The 17,298-nt window shown below is 46.1% G+C and overlaps 1 protein-coding gene across 1 annotated transcript in view; it reads right to left on the minus strand.

The window, feature by feature from the left end:
* Positions 1–8,798: 8,798 nt before the first annotated feature.
* CAMTA1 (calmodulin binding transcription activator 1) overlaps positions 8,799–17,298 on the minus strand; it is a gene marked incomplete in the record, with an annotated part of 220,140 nt that continues 211,640 nt past the window's right edge. Inside the window, 2 exon segments of the mRNA XM_087702256.1 lie at positions 8,799–9,181; positions 14,642–14,672. Coding sequence (XP_087558382.1) covers positions 9,155–9,181; positions 14,642–14,672 — 58 coding nt within the window.

Below are 17,298 nucleotides of genomic sequence, written 5' to 3' on the forward strand. Positions count from 1 at the left end.
TGGAACCTCTTCTGTAGGTGTGGCCTGCTTTCCGGGTCCACTGGTGGAACCTCTTCTAACCGGTTCAGTAGATTTGATGAACTGGTTCTACCGAATAGGTGCGAACTGGTAGGAACCCACCTCTGCCGTACTTTCACACCTGACCGGAAGCAGCTGGGTGTGGATGCCAGCGTGGAAGAAGAAGATTGGACCTTGTGATGGATTGTGGGTGTGGGGACAAGATCACGAACTTTTAACTGGGTGGAATTGTGATGTAATATCCAGAATTGGGATTAACACAGATGTGCTAAGATGTCTGCTTTATTAAATTGGAACTTTAAGGATCGTTTTGCCTGGGACTCTGATTTAATTCTACATGATACTTGGAACGCTGGCATCATCATTGCCCAAAGACGCTTGGGTGGCAAGGAGTACAAACATACCTGTTGTGAGCTAGGCTTCCTCCAAAAAAGCAGGAGGCAGAATCTTTTTCCCAACAAAACCCCTTTTATTCAACGATTGTGAATTCCTCTCCTTCACATTCAGCCAAGGCCTGGTAAAAACAGTCTTTCAAAGCAGTATTTATGACGACAGAACTTATCTATCTTGGAAAGCTGCCATGTCAATATTTCCCAAACGAGGCGCTGTGCAAGGAAAGACTTGGGCACAGAGTCTCTGAGATTCATGGACAGATCTTCACACTCCTGAAAAGGAATGAATGAAAAACAAATTGTTTCCTGCAAAAGCCCACTTCCCTTTCGCTCCTCTTTTATTTCCTGGGGGGGGGGCTTTCATTGTCCACCTGTGGCCTTACTCCCAAGTCAGTCCTTGGGTCTTTAGCTGATCCCTTTGTCTGGCAACTCTGCGCATGCGCACACTGGGAACAGGCTCCAGCTGTTTTTCTGCCTCACTGATGCCTGACTCCGAAGGCAGCTGATAGCTGGCATACGGCCCTGGCCCCCTCTCTGCCTCCGACACAGAGCCCTCCTCAGAGCCTTCCCCAGACTCCAGGACTGGCCCATCTTCCTCCCCAACCTCCTCACTGTCTGACTCTGCTGCCAGTTATGCTGGCTGCTGGTGGGGCACAACAAACCCTGAATTTTTCATGGAGAGGGACATCCAAGTTCTGAAATGACCCACTGACCCTTTTTGACTAAAGCCAAGTTCTCAAGCAGGAGAAAAAAATCCCATTTAGGGCCTTCTGGCTCAGCTGGAGAAGTTGAGCTGAAACTTTGAAGATAATCCTCCCTCTCAGGGGAGGTTCCTGGCTAATTTTTACTCGCCCTTGGACTCAAACACTATTGGGAATTCCCCCGGAGACAAACGAAAGGGGCAGAATCCCCACAAGGGTTCATAATGACAGGGGTACGCGATCAAATTAATTCGGTCTTCTGACAATTGAGAGGTTTAAAGAGCTCCATCTTTAAAATTGGTCCCGGAGGGATACACAAAGCACGCGTGGAGGAAGAGAAAAATAAAAAATAAATCCGAGATCTGTTGCCCTCGTGGTTAGAGAGAAGATCCCAGGGGCTATTTCACGGATCTGAAATAGCTGCCTGCTTGAGTAAGAGCCAAAATGTTACTTTATTTTGAAAGTTAATACTCAAGGGCTCCAAGAACACAACCAAACTTTAGTGAACTTTGCAGAGTTAGGGGGGAAGGAAGGAAACAGTGGTGAGATTCAATTTTCTTTACTACAGGTTCTGTGGGCATGGCTTGGTGGGCGTGGCAAGGATACTGCAAAATCTCCACTCCTTCCCCACTCTGGGGGTCAGCCAGAGGTGGCATTTGCCAGTTCGCCGAACTACTCAACATTTCTGCTACCCTGGGGGAAAAAATATCAAACCAACAGACAAAACACGGTGAAGGAGAGAAGTTAGAGAAAAGAGATGGAGAAATAAATCCCACTCACATAAGTAAGGGAGTGAGGGCGGGAAGAGGGAGCTCGGGAGCTTCGTGTTAAAGTTAATCTGCAAAATCCAACTTCCATCTTCTGAGACCTGGGAATGGGGAAGCCCATATCCCATGTTCCTTTGCCACCCTTTCCCATGCACAGGCCAGGCAAGGGGGCTCTTGCAGGGAATGCCGGTGTCAGGCCTGCAATTATATTCCTTTTAGAATTTTGGCCTGCCACACTTTCTCTTATTTCATTATGCTGTTTCATTAGTATAGTTGATGGGAGGGGGGAATAGAAAGGAGTTGGATTGTGGAATGTATTGTTGTCATTCTTTACTAGAAGCCAAGCTCATATTTTGTCTCCGCACTTTTACACCTGACCGGAAGCAGCTGGGTGTGGATGCCAGCGTGGAAGAAGAAGATTGGACCATGTGATGGATTGTGGGTGTGGGGGACAAGATCATGAACTTTTAACTGGGTGGAATTCTGATGTCATTTCCAGAATTGGGATTAACACAGATGTGCTAAGATGTCTGCTTTATTAAATTGGAACTTTAAGGATCGTTTTGCCTTGGACTCTGATTTAATTCTACATGATACTTGGAACGCTGACAGCCAGATGGTTCTATGACAATTTGACCAGGGTTGGGTTCATGCCAGCATTACTGCTGGTTCAGTTCGGGCACAATTTGCTGCCGGTTCAGTCCACGTGCAAGCACAGTTGCCCAAAAACAGATCTGGGAATCTCCTGCCAGTTCTGGCGACCCAGGCCACAAAACCACTACCAGTTTGGCCGAACCGGTAGGAATCCATCTCTGAATTCGACGGGTCCAACTTGCCACGGGAAACTCGCCACTGGAAAACTCACGGTGGGACAATGTTTTACTAATGTCAAAGAAACGATGGAATAGACTCATTAGGGAAACGATGCAAAAGGAGGGACAGAATGAAATGTGGGTGACAAAAAATAATAATCTTTTTTTTTAAACAATTAAACTGAAGCGTTAAAACAGTCCTGTGACGAGTTGTTCCGTGGCCAGTTGGCCGTGGTAAGTTGGTCTTCACTGTTATGAAGTTTCTCCTTCATTGCAGGTTGCTTCTCTCCTGGATGAGTTTCCATTTGTTGCTTCTTCTCCTGCCTTCGGGGGCTTTCGAGAATAGGAGTACCCCCCCTCTTTCTTTGGGGCAGCCCCTCAGATACTGGAATGCTGCTATCATGTCATTCTTAGTCCTTCTTTTCTCTTGACTGGCCAGGCCCAGTTCCTGCAATTGCTCTTCGTATGTTTTAGTCTCCAGGCCTTTCATCATCTCAGTTGCTCTTCTTTGCACTGGGAGAATAAAAAGTAATGTCCTAACCACTTTTTTTAGATAGTTGAAGTCAGTTATCATATCTCCCCACAGGCGACTGCCGAATTTGCAGCTCCCCCACCCCTTGAACTTATCTTAGACTGGGTGAATGATGTGGTTTTTCTTTTAATCTGTTTCCTCCGGGTTTTTTTTAAAACTTTTCACTTTTAAAATTTATTTTCTGTAAGCCGCCCGGAGTCCTTCAGGATTGGGCGGCCTATAAGTTTATTAAATCAAATCAATTAAATCAAATCTTAGCAGGTTCAATTCCTGATGTTTCTTCCTGGTCAATCCGTCCTATGCAATTTTCCACACACCCTCTTCTGGGGATGACTATTATCTTGTCTCTTCTAAGACCTCTCTTCCTTCTGAAGGATCAAACCACCCAGATCCCAGCTTTGGGGGGGGGGGTCTCCTGTAAATTTTGCATGACTCCCGTCCGCTCCCCTTCTCCAAATCCAAAAGTTGACCAGCCCAACACAAATCTTTTACGTTATACATAAAGTTTCCTTCCAAATGAAAGTGGACTCATTAATTAGTGTTCTTCAGCTGCGGTCATTGGGCCAACTGTGGGATCATTTAATGGCCCTCTCATCTACCCCGTATTTTACCACTTTAAGGAGAACATCAATAAAGGAGAATATTTGTGGCTGAGGGTTGAACTGTGGGGTCCTGGGTGCTCTATGAGCTTAGGGTCTTTTTCTCGCAGACATTTCATGACCCAGCTAGGGAGCATCATCAGTGCCAGAAGGAAGTGGGATTTGTAAAGGGGAGGAGGATGACCGTGGGGTCCTTGGTGCTCTCTGAACTTGCAGATGTTTCATTACTACGGAACATCATCCGTGCTAGAAGGGAGTCGGGTTTTGTGGAAGAGGGGAAGGAGAAAGAAAAGGGGAAGGAGAAGGAATGAAGGGGAAGAAGGGAGGAGAAAGAGAAGGAAGAAGAGAATGGGGAAAGGAAGATAGGAAGAGGAATGAAGGGAAGGGAGGAGGAGGACTGTGAAGTCCTTGGTGCTCTCTGAGCTTGGTTGTTTTCTTGCAGACATTTCATTACCCCACTAGGAAACATCATCAGGGCTAAGAGCCAAGGTGGCGCAGTGGTTAAATGCAGCACTGCAGGCTACTGCTAGATCAGCAGGTCAGCGGTTCTAATCTCACCGGCTCAGGGTTGACTCAGCCTTCCATCCTTCCGAGGTGGGTAAAATGAGGACCCAGATTGTTGGGGGCAATATGCTGACTCTCTGTAAACCGCTTAGAGAGGCCTGAAAGGCCTATGAAGCGGTATATAAGTCTAATGCTATTGCTATTGCTAGAAAGGAGGCGGGTTTGTGAAAAGGAGGAGGAGGAGGACTGTGGGGTCCTTGGTGCTCTCTGAGCTTGGGAGTTTTCTTGCAGATGTTTCATTACCCAAACTACATAACATCCTCAGTACAAAGGAGACCATTGCAAGAGTCGAAGGATTTATCAAGCTCAAGTTAAACTATGTCTGCAGCATTCCCCTGATCGACTAAGCTAGGAACGTGATTTAAGCAGAATAATGTTAATTTGCATTAATAGATCCCTGTTCTCTACTTGGACAGACATCACTGCGACATAAATTGCATCGAGCAGGCGATTGAAAGATCCCGAAGGCAGATTCCCCCAAAGCAAAATATCTCGAGTGTCAGGTACAAAATGATTTCGTGAAGCTCATCGTCTCTCAATTTGTTACCAGGTAAAACGTGTCGCAGGTACCTTTTAGATACGCCTTGGAGACTGAAACTATTCCTAAAGCTTCAGGAGATCATCCAGACCATCAACCAAATTAAGAACGATGGAAGAGTTGTTCCAGATTTTGGAGGCTTCGGGAAATCCCTGGAAAACGCAGAAAGTGACGCAACCTGGCGGTGCGCCCACAGCACAACCCACAAAGAGCCCACATGCTTCAAATGGGGAAACTTCCTTCTTTTTTTTTCTTTTTTTTTAATTTACAGCAGAAAGAATATAAAGCATTCAGAAAACATTTTCCATATTTTTTTTTTTTAAGGGCAATTCAAAACATTTTGCATGATTTCCAGCAGCTGAGTTTCTTCAACAAATCCATTGATTCAGTGATGCTTTTTTTTTTTTTCCTTTTTAAACATGCAGAGTTACAAAAATAAAACTTACAAAAAAGAGACATCTATAACTAGGTTTTACATGCAAGTCTCAGGGATTCCCCTCCCCCACCCCACAAATCTCTGCTTTGGGCACCAAACTACGGTGTGGAACGGCCACGAAGCGTGCAAGAGAGGGGGTTCATGTTATATTCTGCATTTCGTTCGCGCAGGGTCGTTCGTTTCACGCGAGTGAAGTAGCACAAGGGAGCAATTCTGGATATATATATATATATTTTTGGGCCCGGTGAGTGGGAGACACGAGTGTGTTCCCCAATCTGGTTTTAGGATTGAGCAGACAGGAGGGGACCAGAGGCCCCATCCTGGATCCAGAATCCTGAACCCCAGAGAAAGGACACACCCTGAAACGTGACACAGTCTACACAGAACGTGCCAGAGATCGATTGCCCCAAAGCGAGCCCCCTCCCCCCAATTCCCCAAAACTGTTTGGGGTGTGGGCATGGGTGGTGCAAGGGGACTGCGGGTAGTGTAACGGTGCTCAACGTGTCTTGCAGGCAGCCTCCAATCCATGAGAAGACAGGCTGCCTGCCGGTCAAGTCAGGATCTGGAAGGAATGATGGTGGAACATCTTGAGATGTTACAAGTCTTTCTGGAAACCCTCTGGCCAACAGGACCGGATTTGCCAAGTCACTCCTGAGGTCAATCTTGTGGCCAGGGAAAGCCACGTCCATCCGAAGAAAGGTAGTAGCTACCACTTGGCCAAGGGGGGGAGGGTTGTCTCTCCTCTGTCTGGTCAGCCACGCGTCAAGGACCTTCTTCGAATGTTGTGGCAATGCAGGTAGACCTCAGGGTCTCCAACGCCACCCGGAGAGGGTTGGTGGAACATTTGAAGAAGACCCTTGGCGTGGCTTCAGCATTGTGGGTGAGGCAGGGATTCTAGATCGGTTTGCTTTGCGGGTTGAAACAGCCACACACCGTCGCGCAGAGCGGCGAGCGTGTACAGCAACGCAACCACGCACCCAACTGGGGTTTCGGTCACTCCTGGCAGTGAATGGAAGCGATTAAAAAGAGAGAGAGAAAGAGAGAGAGAAACAAATGACAGAAAAGACGGGCTGGATCTCAGGCCAGGCCAGGTTCTCCATCTTTGTAGGTGAGGACAACAATCCTCATAACCAACCATCCAGAATCAAACGGAACGTTTGAATGAAGCAACTGGGATCGTCTGAGATCCAACTCGCCCTCCAGAAGGCCAACTAGCACTAGCAAGATGCACACTGGATGGGGGGGGGGAGAGGTGGGAGCAGGCGTAGGAGGGATTGAGCGCTCTGGCTTTTTTGAAAGCCGCCGTGCACAACAATCTGCGTTTCAACTTGTCAGGAAAAGGATGAATGCTACATTTTTTTTTGGCTGCTCCATCTCTCTCTCTCTCTCTCTCTCTTCCTCTCGCTGGAAATAGCAAATATACCATGATACCCCTATGATCCTTTCCATCTTATTATTATCTTTTTTTTAACTTTAAATTTTTTTATTTTGTGCAATTTAGTACATTGTCTGACTTTCAGCAGGAAATATGGACAGGTGAAACTGGTTTTTTTTTTCTACTTTCGTACTATTTCTTTTAATTTTTTTTAGGTTTTTTTTAAAGTTTATGTTCATTCTAAGTGTTTTTTTTTATTGGAGTGAGTGTATGGTGCTAAGCTAGATACAATTTTGAATTCTTATGATTATCTGCTTTGCAAAATAACTTATTTATTTTTTTCGTTAAGCAATATTAGCATTCACTTTACTTGGCACCATTGGCAAAAAAAAAGAGAGAGAAAGAGAGAGAGAGAAATTAAAATAAGAACAAAATAATAATAATAAAAAAGATAACCCAGAAGGTTAAAAGAAATTTAAAAACTCCTGGTAGCCAAAATCAAATGTAAACATATCTCTTTTTTTAAAAGTAATGTTACTTTGCTTTTTTTCCTAAGTCTAAATACATTAGCTCTTTTTGCTTCTGCAGTTTTATTCATGCTTTAGCAAAATGTTCTTCTAAAGAACATTTAAAATAAAGTTTCTTATAGTGAAATAAAGTTTTTGTTTCGTTTTTTAGACCATAAGCCACTAATGCTTTACTTTTTTTCATTTCTTTTTTCCTTGAATTCATGCACATCTGTTTTAATATATACAATATGTACAAGCATCCACACGTTTTTCTCGTTCATTCAGACAAAACTATACAATTATGCAATTTTCTCTTGCCAAGCTATTGACCCTTTGTGAATAAAATATTTAGCAATTAATCAATATATTCCTTCTCAAATATTTTTTTTTCATTGCCATTTCTAACCTTCTCTCTATATACAGAAACTGCCTAGATTTTGATTTTCTTTCTTTCTTTCTTTTTCTTTCTTTCTTTTCTTTCTCTTTTCTTCCTTCTGTTTGTTTGTTTGTTGGTTGGTTGGTTGTTTTGATGAAATAGCCAAAAGAATAATTTTTTTTTTTCTGGGTGGAATGCAGCATCACATTTCTTCCTTCGATGTTTTTAGTAACTGTCCGGTCAGCATCTCTGCACATAACTCTAGTCGAACAAGAGCTCTGCAATGTTACCAAAAATGCTTTACAAACCCATCGCCACTTAAATAAGTAAAACTCTTATGTGAAGTAAGGCCAGAAAATAAAGTGCAATAAAGATGAGAAGTGCATATGGCAGTTGATAAGACTTGAATGCTTTCGAGAGAGAGAGAGAGACAGAGAGAGAGAAAAAAAGGAACGTCGATAAAGGAACAGTTTTCGCTTCAGCTGTTCACCCCGTTTCTCTCTCGGCATCCCAACACCACCCCGCGTTAAAATACCCGTTTGCCTTAAAAAACACTGATGCTTCCTGGAAAATAAAAAAAAAAACTCGAGGAGGAAGGGCAGAAAATATCTCTTTGGGGAGGGTGGGGGGGGGGGGGAAGAAAAAAGAAGGAGGAAAATCAGCCGATCGGAACGGTGGCGGCCTCGACGAAGAACGGAAAAGATGGGACGAGCGAGAGAAGGAGATGGAGGTGGACGGAGGCGAAACAGAAGCTCGTCCGAGCGGTTCCCACGGACAAATTCCCAAACTTTTGTCTCGGAAGGAGTTTGCCGTTCTCGGATCGGTGGGGTTGTTTTTTTTTGTTTTGCGCAATTCGTATTCATGTTGTTGTTGTTGTTGTTGTTGTTATTAATTTTTTTTTTGGTGTTTTTTTTTTTTGGTATCGTATTTGTACAGTTCCACACATGGATTATTTTTTTTTGTTTTTTTGTCGTTTTTTGTCGTTTTGAGTTAACAGCCCTCTATGGAAAAAAAATATATATAATAATATTACATGATTGAGTGGATTGCTCCTCGTGACTCGTTTCGCAGAGGAATGAAGGAAAACTCATAAAAACGCCGTCCAGGTGTCGCTCTTTTTGTCCCCCCCCTCTCCTCCCCCCCACCAGGCCCCCCCGCCCATCCCCCACCCCAGCCCCAATGATGCAACCAAAGAGTTGACTTCCAAAGATGCCTTGCGGAACAAATTAAAAATTGTCCGTGAAAGTGCAAATGTAATGACTAAACATTACCGTTTAAAATCCCGCCGCCGATAAGATTCCCGGCGGCGGTAGTCAAGTCTCTTTTTTTTTCTTGTTTGTTTTTGTTCGTTTTTTTTTTTTAAATAATCAAAATCATTTTTCTTTTTTTTTGTTGTTTGAAATTGTCGTTGCATGTTTCTGCTGGAAACAGAAAAAAATAAAATAAAAGAAATGGAAACAGTCCGAAAAGACGACGGCCCACCCCTCCCGGGCTATTATGGGATGTTGTCGCCGCCGCCGCCGCAGTCCCGTTCTTCAAGTTCCTTTTTCGAGTCTTTCGCTCTGGAGAAGACAAAGAAAAAAAAAAAAAAAGAGGAGAGGGAAGCGTAAGGGTCCCTTTCTTAAGAATGTCAGAAGTATTGAACGCCCGTCTTTCGGGGTTCGACGCGCGCGGATCGACTTACTTAGCAGCTTCCCCCAAGAACGTTCATATAAGAAGTCCTTGCCTTTTCTGACAAATTATTGAGCAAACACTCCTTAAAAACCTCTAATTTTTTTTTTTAAGCCAAGGTTGAGAAATACTGTGATAGATAGATAGATTACAGATTAAGAAACCCAGATGACACATTATCAAATCAAAGGGAGAGGAAGGGAGAAATAGAAAAGCATGAAGATACAAATATACAGTTTACAGGATGATGCAAGCGGAATTATTACAGGGAAATAAAACGCGGGAAAGGAAATTCATTTTATATGCGAATATGAAATCGGGGCATCGCTGGAATTTCACCCGGGAAATCCATCAGAGGGAAGAAGAAAATAAGCGAGGGCAACAACGGAAGGAGGGAGGGAGGGAGAGGCAGGAAAAGAAGGAAGGGGTAAAAAAGAGGGAGCAAAAGAGGGGTTTGAAGAGTAGGAGAGAGAGAGAGGGTAAGAAGGCGAAGAAGAGAGGAGTGGAGGAGAAGGAGGGGAAGAAGAGGAAGGAGAAGAGGAAAGAAGAGAGGTTAATAAGGCGAAGAAGAGAGGAGTGGAGGAGAGGGAGGGGAAGAAGAGGAAGGAGAAGAGGAAAGAAGGAAGGAAAGAATTAATTAAATTAATTAAATTAAGGAGGTAAAGAAGGAAGGAGTAGGGTCATTGAAAAATAAGATGGATGTACGGGTTAGCAAGGAAGCCACCCTGATTGTGCTTTTTATATTTTTAAACCATTTTCAAAGGGTGATAAATGCTAGAAGACAGCAGATAAATATTAACTGTACTTATGAGAATATATATTTGTGAATGTAGATGGAAAGGGGAAAAAAAATAAAGGCTTGTGGACTTCAACTCCCAGAATCCCTCAAGTCCACAAGGCATAAAGTGGCCAAGGGACACCCCCCTCCCCCGTGCTACTCCATGCAATAAGATGGCAAGGATCAGACCCAAAGGAAACTGAGTTGTGGTGGGGAGGGGAAATGATGCTGGCTGGGGAATTCTGGGAGTTGAAGTCCACGACTCATAAAGTGGCCAAGTTTGGAGAGCCACAAACGAACAAAGCCATTAGGGGGGGAAATCTCCAGAATCAAAGAACTCTTGCGCCCCAAGAAAGAGAAAACCGAGGAGGTCAGACACATTGCTCTCTTGCAATCCGTTTCTCTCCAATCTCTCCGCTCTGCAAAGGGAGACGTGGGAGAAAAAAACAAGAGCCCTTGTGCTGCATTTTGGCAGTGGCACCAGCGCACGGCGGGCTTCCCCATGCAAGACCTGTGTTTCCGCCGTCAAAGCCCCCCTGGGCCGGGCTACGCTCGGTGGACGGTTTCAATCAGACATGCTAACTCATGCCAAACTTAAGATTCACCGGACTCGCCGGCCAGGCCAAGAAAAAGCAAGTCATGCTTGGCCGGTGACACCAGTGGTTGCCTGCTGGTGAGAATGCATGCAAGTCCTCCCAGCGTTCCCCATTTGCAAGAGGGCGGAAGTGCTGGGAATCTCTCCTGGGATGCTGGTGTGAAAATTGAGGGATAGCAATAGCAATAGCAGTTGGACTTATATACCGCTTCATAGGGCTTTCAGCCCTCTCTAAGCGGTTTACAGAGTCAGCATATCGCCCCCAACAACAATCCGGGTCCTCATTTCACCCACCTCGGAAGGATGGAAGGCTGAGTCAACCTTGAGCCGGTGAGATTAGAACCGCCGAACTGCAGATAACAGTCAGCTGAAGTGGCCTTGCAGTACTGCACCCCTAACCACTGCGCCACCTCGGCTCTTGATGGGATGTTGGGATGGGATGGGATGTTGAATGATGAGTTGGGCCACCTTTTTTCTGAGCTGCAGCAAATCCCACAGGCTACGTGTCAACTCGTAAAGTTGGCACGGTGAGGAAAGGTGGAGGGAGAGCGCATTCCGCGCATGCTTTCGGTTAGAGTCAGATTACTACAGCAGGCTCGTGAGGCGTGCACCCCGTTGGAGAATGTGATTTATGACACAGACTGAAGGGAGGGAAGGAATAGGGGTAAAGTTCAGCCATAATTCAAATGACGCTCAGATCTGTAATACGGTATTGCCTAATAAATGACTGGTTTTCTTTTGAAACTTGGCTTGGGGCTCATGAATTAATTAGGGCATCTTTCGGGAACCTGACAGGCAGTCAGATCACTTAAGGAGGTGATGCTGAATGTCACCACTAATCTCCGGCTCCATCACCCCACGAAATACCCAAGGAGGCCCCACACTTGGAGGGGAAATCTCCATGTTGTTTTTCCGGAATGAACCAATGGATGGATGGGATGGTCCAAAAATATCCTAAGATCTATTGAAATCCTCCTGCGTTTCGGAGGAAAACGTTACCGCAGATGCTGAGTTTAAGACAACCTGTTCCCTGACTTCCACACGGAAAGACATGTAGACACGCTCACAAGTGCTTCAGCCCCCAACTTCCTCGTACAATTCCTTTTCCAACTACAGCTTTACTCAGGGGTGGTATTCACTTACCTTCCCTATTGGTTCGCAAATGTGAGCGTCCGCGCAGGCGCTTTGGCTAAAAATGTGCCTAAATGGGATGGCGCAAATGGTTTGCTAAGTTTGTCGGCCGCTGGACTTTCCCTGCAAAGCCCAAGGTTTTTTTAAAGAAGGAGCAAGGAGAGAGTTCAAATGTTCCCGGTGTGCAAATGAGAACCCCAAATCCTCCAAAGTCACTGAAAAGATTTGGAAGAGGGACAGTGATGTTTGTCTCGCCGTCAAACCAATCAAATAATACCAACAGAAGAGAATAAATGAAGAGTGAAGTCCTTGGTGTTTTCTGAACTGGATGTCAACTCGTAAAGTCCATTCCTGGCCTGCTCTCGAGTTGCCATAGGCAGGAAGTGGGGTAGCTGATATGACTAGAAGCACATTCTACGCATACCTTTCTCCAGACTGTATTCCAGGTTACCAGAGCCAGCTGGCTTCACTCGTGCTGACATGTTGCTCCTAATAAATAAACTGGATTTCTTTTGAAACTTGGCTCGAGGCTAACCTTAACCCTAACCCTAACCCTGGGTTGTTTGCTCACAGACATTTCACGTGACCCGTCAAAAGGGCGAACGACAAAACCGCGCCCGACTAAACCGCGTCGCTGACATCATCAACAGGACGACAACAGCCAGCGCGGAGAAAGAAGGGCGCTTTAAATAGCGTGTTGAAAGACAGCCGATTCAACTTAAGGTAAGGGTTAGGTTTAGGGTTAGCTTTAGGGTTAGGTTAAGGGTTAGGGTTAGGTTTAGGGTTAGGGTTACGGATAGGTTTAGGGTTAGGTTTAGGGTTAGGTTTAGGATTAGGTTTAGGGGGGTTAGGTTTAGGTTTAGGGGTTAAGTTTAGGTTTACGGTTTACCGCGTTCTTCTGTCTCCGCGCTGTTGTCGCCCTGTTGATGACGTCAGCGACGCAGTTTAGTCGGGCGCGGTTTTGTCGTTCGCCCTTTTGTCGGTGAACCGACATTTCATTACCCAACTAGGTAACACAATCAGAAGGGAGTGGGGTTTGAGGAGGAGAGGAGGAGAGAAAAGGAAGAAAGGAGAAGGAATGAAGGGAGGGAGGGAGGGAGGGAGGAAGGAGGACTATGAGGTCCATGGTGCTCTCTGAGAGCACCAAGAATTCAACAATTTTAGATTAAAGTTGTTTCTCTCTACACTTAATAGTCTTTGGGGCAGCTGGCATAAGCAATGGACCAATGACTCTATATTTGATTTTATTAGCCGAACTAGAAATAGGGTTCCAGATGCAACCCATCTGGGATTATTTTTAGATTATATTCTCTAGCAAGGATACGGGATAGAGAAGCATGGAGGGAGCAGAGCACGAGATTCCCAAAATTACTTTAACCATCGCTCCAACCATCGTAAAAGTGATGCAAGATATGATGGCATTCCCTTCTTGGTTTTTCACAAAAGTAAGAAAAAGATCAAAGCTTTCACAAAATCTCTTGCTCGGGGAGAGTTTTCCCCAGAGGGTGACCTCGGTTTTTAGTCTCTGGAAGGTCATCTGCTCTGCTCCTTTGGTGGGAAAACTTGTGAACAGGGCAATGGGGAAGACTGCGGGAAAATGTGGTGGCAATCTGGTTCTCTCCAACTCCTCTGCTCTATTGGTGGGCAAACTCGTGAACATGCGGGAAAACATGTTGGTGAGCTGGTTCTCCCCAACTCCTCTGCTCCATTTTTGGGCAAACCCATGAACATGGCGATGGGGAAGACTGTGGGAAAACATGTTGGTGAGCTGGTTCTTCCCAACTCCTCTAATCCATTAGTGGGCAAACCTGTGAACATGGCGATGGGGAAGACTGAGGGAAAACATGTTGGTGAGCTGATTCTCTCCAACTCCTCTGGTCCATTAGTGGGCAAACCCGTGAATATGGCAATGGGGAAGACTGTGGGAAAACATGGTGGCGAAATGGTTCTCCAAGGCTTCTCCCAGGCATTTCAGGAAATGTCAGATGTGACTTGGGAGGGGAGTCTGAGTGCACAGCAAAGGCCTTCCTGCCCCACATGAGAACCTTCCTGATGGACACCCATGATGGCTTCCCCAGAAGAACCGTCCAGTGGAGCTCCTAGCATTAATAACAGTGGCTGCCAGGAAGTCCACGCTGCTTTGTCCCCTCCTTTGCAAGCCATTGCAAGTCCTTTCCCCATTCTCGAGCTGACCACCTGAACTCAGGAACGGACCTCAAGGTCTGGCCCATTTGGGGCATCAGCTGGCTGGCCAACCCCATTCCCTACCTCTGGATACCAGAAAGAGAGTCCCAACCCTCCCTCTGGCTCACTCAACGCCCAGTCGCCAGTTCCCAGAAGCGCTTGAGAATAATCCTGACCCGCCTGGCCACCGAACCGAGCCCCCTCTTGCGTTGTGCCATTTCCCGTGCCATGAATCTCCTGTATGGTTGAGACATGCTGTACGTTCTGGCCAGGTACCCCCGGCGGATTCAGCCCGGCTCAGAGGAAACGATAAAGAGATTCCTGCATCCCCTTCCTTCCCCTCCCCATTTCTCCGCATGCCCCATGATGGATGGACAGGTCCACTTTCCCGCTGCCCGTTTTCCTTTCATGCACCTGTCGGACGTCCTCCAGACGGTTCGGAAGCAGCAGGGTTAGTAGCTGCAACGGAGTTAAGTCTCCTTTGGGCTTCGGCAACTCGATGGGATGTGAAAAGTCAGTGCATTCTCATCTCAGCGGCAGCCCCCCATGCAAGCAAGCACAAAAGCGAAAAGAACCCCGAGACATATAAATATATATATCTTGAGATATATATAGATATATATTAAATGGAAGAGAAACGTTCCAGCAAGCAGCTGAACTCACCCTTTTATACCGTCTATGATCCATCAGAGGGCTTCAAATTGAGCAAAACAATAGCAAAGAGCTATTAGCATATATTAGCATATCGGCAGCAACAGAGAACTTTAGATTTGAGGGTATTCTGGCTGGCGGGAAGGGAGGGACTCGCAACAAGGACCACCTGAACGAGGAGGGCGGGAGGGAGTGGACAGTTCAAGGACCACTTTGCAAAGATGGTGTCGCTGAACACAGAACCTTAGGGCTGTGGAGATCTTCTCACCCAACCTTTTGATCAAGAAGGAGAGCCTTTGGGCATTCCGGACAAGTAGCTGTCCAGGGGTTTGTTTGTTTTTTGGTATCGTGGTGACCAGAACTGGACACAGTATTCCAAGTAACCCCTGTCCTTCTCTGAGATGACCAGGTCACATCTACGCACTCAATCGTTGCTCTTGCTAACTGTCGTATGTCAAGTTTCCATGTCCCTCTTATTTTTAACAAAAGCCGATAATCCGGAGTTGAAGTCCAGACATCTTCAAGTTGCCAAGGTTGAGAAACACTGATTTAGAGATTACTGGCAGGTTTGGTATCTATTCTAGTCACAAATTTCTTACTCAACTCAGTTTGAGAATCTTAAGAAAGCCTATATATTATAGCAAATGCCTGCCGCAACTCTGGTAACTCTGCATATACATGCGTTTGCATGTATATGTATCCATGGGCATGAGATGGCGCAGTGGTTACAGTGCAGCACTGCAGGCTACTTCAGCTGACTGCAGTTCAGCAGTTCGGCTGTTCAAATTTCACCGGCTCAGGGTTGACTCAGCCTTCCATCCTTCTGAGGTGGGTGAAATGAGCACCTGGATTGTTGTTGGGGGCAATATGCTGACTCTGTAAACCGCTTAGAGAGGGCTGAAAGCCCTATGAAGCGGTGTATAAGTCTAACTGCTATTGCTACTGCTATTTTAGCTTCTCTACTAAACTCTAGGGGGAGATTGCACAAAAGGCACAAGCACACAGTGTTAGTTGCACAAGCACAGTCCCACAAAACAAGAGTATTTAACAATAGCCACAGAGACTTAACTCGGGGTATATCTGAGTGGGTTTGTCGAAGTCCCTTCACCGATAACTAAGCCAGCATTTCTTGGCAACTTTTAAGATGGGTGGACTTCAACTCCCAGAATTCCCTAGCCAGTGTTGTGGCCCGCCAGCAGCCAGTGGCGGTAGTAGATTCGGAGAGTGAGGAGGTTGGGGAGGAAGATGGGCCAGTCCTGGAGTCTGGGGAAGGCTCGGAGGAGGGCTCTGTGTCGGAGGCAGAGAGGGGGCCAGGGCCGTATGCCAGCTATCAGCTGCCTTCGGAGTCAGACATCAGTGAGGCAGAAGAACAGCTGGAGCCTATTCCCAGTGTGCGCATGTGCAGAGTTGCCAGATGAAGAGCTAAAGAAAAGGGGTCGACTTGGGAGGAAGGCCACAGGGGGGACGGTGAATGGCACCTCCCAGAGGGAATAAAAGAGGAGCGAAAGGGGAGTGGAGTTTGCAGGAGACAATTAGTTCGTTTAATTGGTTTGGAGACTCCTGGCCAAGTTCTGCAGATCTCGGCCTGGCAGCTCTCCAAGCCAGATGAGGTCTGTGACTGTAAATCCTCCCTGGAAAGGCTTTTCTGAATATGAATGAGCAGAATTCACCGTCAATTAATAAAAGGGGTTTTTGTCGGGACCAGGAGTTGGCTTCCGGCTCTTGGGAAGCCTCGGGCGCAACAGCTAGCCATACTTATCGTATACATGCTGGCTGAGGAATTCTGGGAGTTGAAGTCCAGCCACCTTAAAAGTCGCCAAGGATGACAAACCCTGATTGAAGGTCAACAGCCTAAGCCAAGGGGAGCAATCTTCTTATGGACTAGCACCTTGTCCCTCTCAAAAATACAGGCAGCTATGCGGGGCGATGTTTTTATCAGAAACAACAACGAATAGTTGGTAAGGTTGGACACTCAACAAAACACCGAGGAAGACATTCTCAACTCAACGGTGGTGTATAATCACGGTCTTTTATTTCAGAAGGTAGCATGTAGAGCTACAGTCACCTAGGGCCGGTCCCACTGGGTTCAGTGGAATTTGCTTTGATTGGTAGAACTGAGCACCCGATCTGGGGCCTTAAGCAATGCATGAAAAGACCATTTATCTGGTTCCACTGAGCTTCTTGAGAACTTCTGGACTCCTAGAATTCAAAGGCAGTCAAGCTACTTGAGATGATTTCCCATCTCTCAATCACTGCCGTTCAGATGGTCCTTGTTGAAGGACCATCAGCCACCATTCAACCATACAACAGAGTTGAACATAATTACAACCAGTCCTCGTAGTTCCGTCTCTTGCAGCGTGGTCTCCGTGTTCATGCGACTGTGATCCCGGGACATCGCAAACAGGGCGACGAAGTGAGCCCCAATCATACGATTTGCAATTTCTGACATTTCCTACCGGCTTCCCGTAAGCAAACTCAATGGGGAAGCCGTCGGGAAACCGGAAGCCACAGACATGTGAGGATAGCAACCGCGATGGCTAGAACTGCTACCGCTAACCGTTACTTATGGCATGGTCATGTGATGGCACACTTTAGAACTGTGTCACGCGGTGATTTCAATTCCAGTCCCCAAAACCGTAGTGAACTACCATGTTTTACGGAGTATAAGA

This window comes from Thamnophis sirtalis, unplaced genomic scaffold, assembly GCF_051295495.1.
Source record: "Thamnophis sirtalis isolate CommonGarterSnake01/CBP01778 unplaced genomic scaffold, rThaSir2_p1.2 scaffold_15, whole genome shotgun sequence".
Taxonomy (NCBI): Eukaryota; Metazoa; Chordata; class Lepidosauria; order Squamata; family Natricidae; genus Thamnophis; species Thamnophis sirtalis.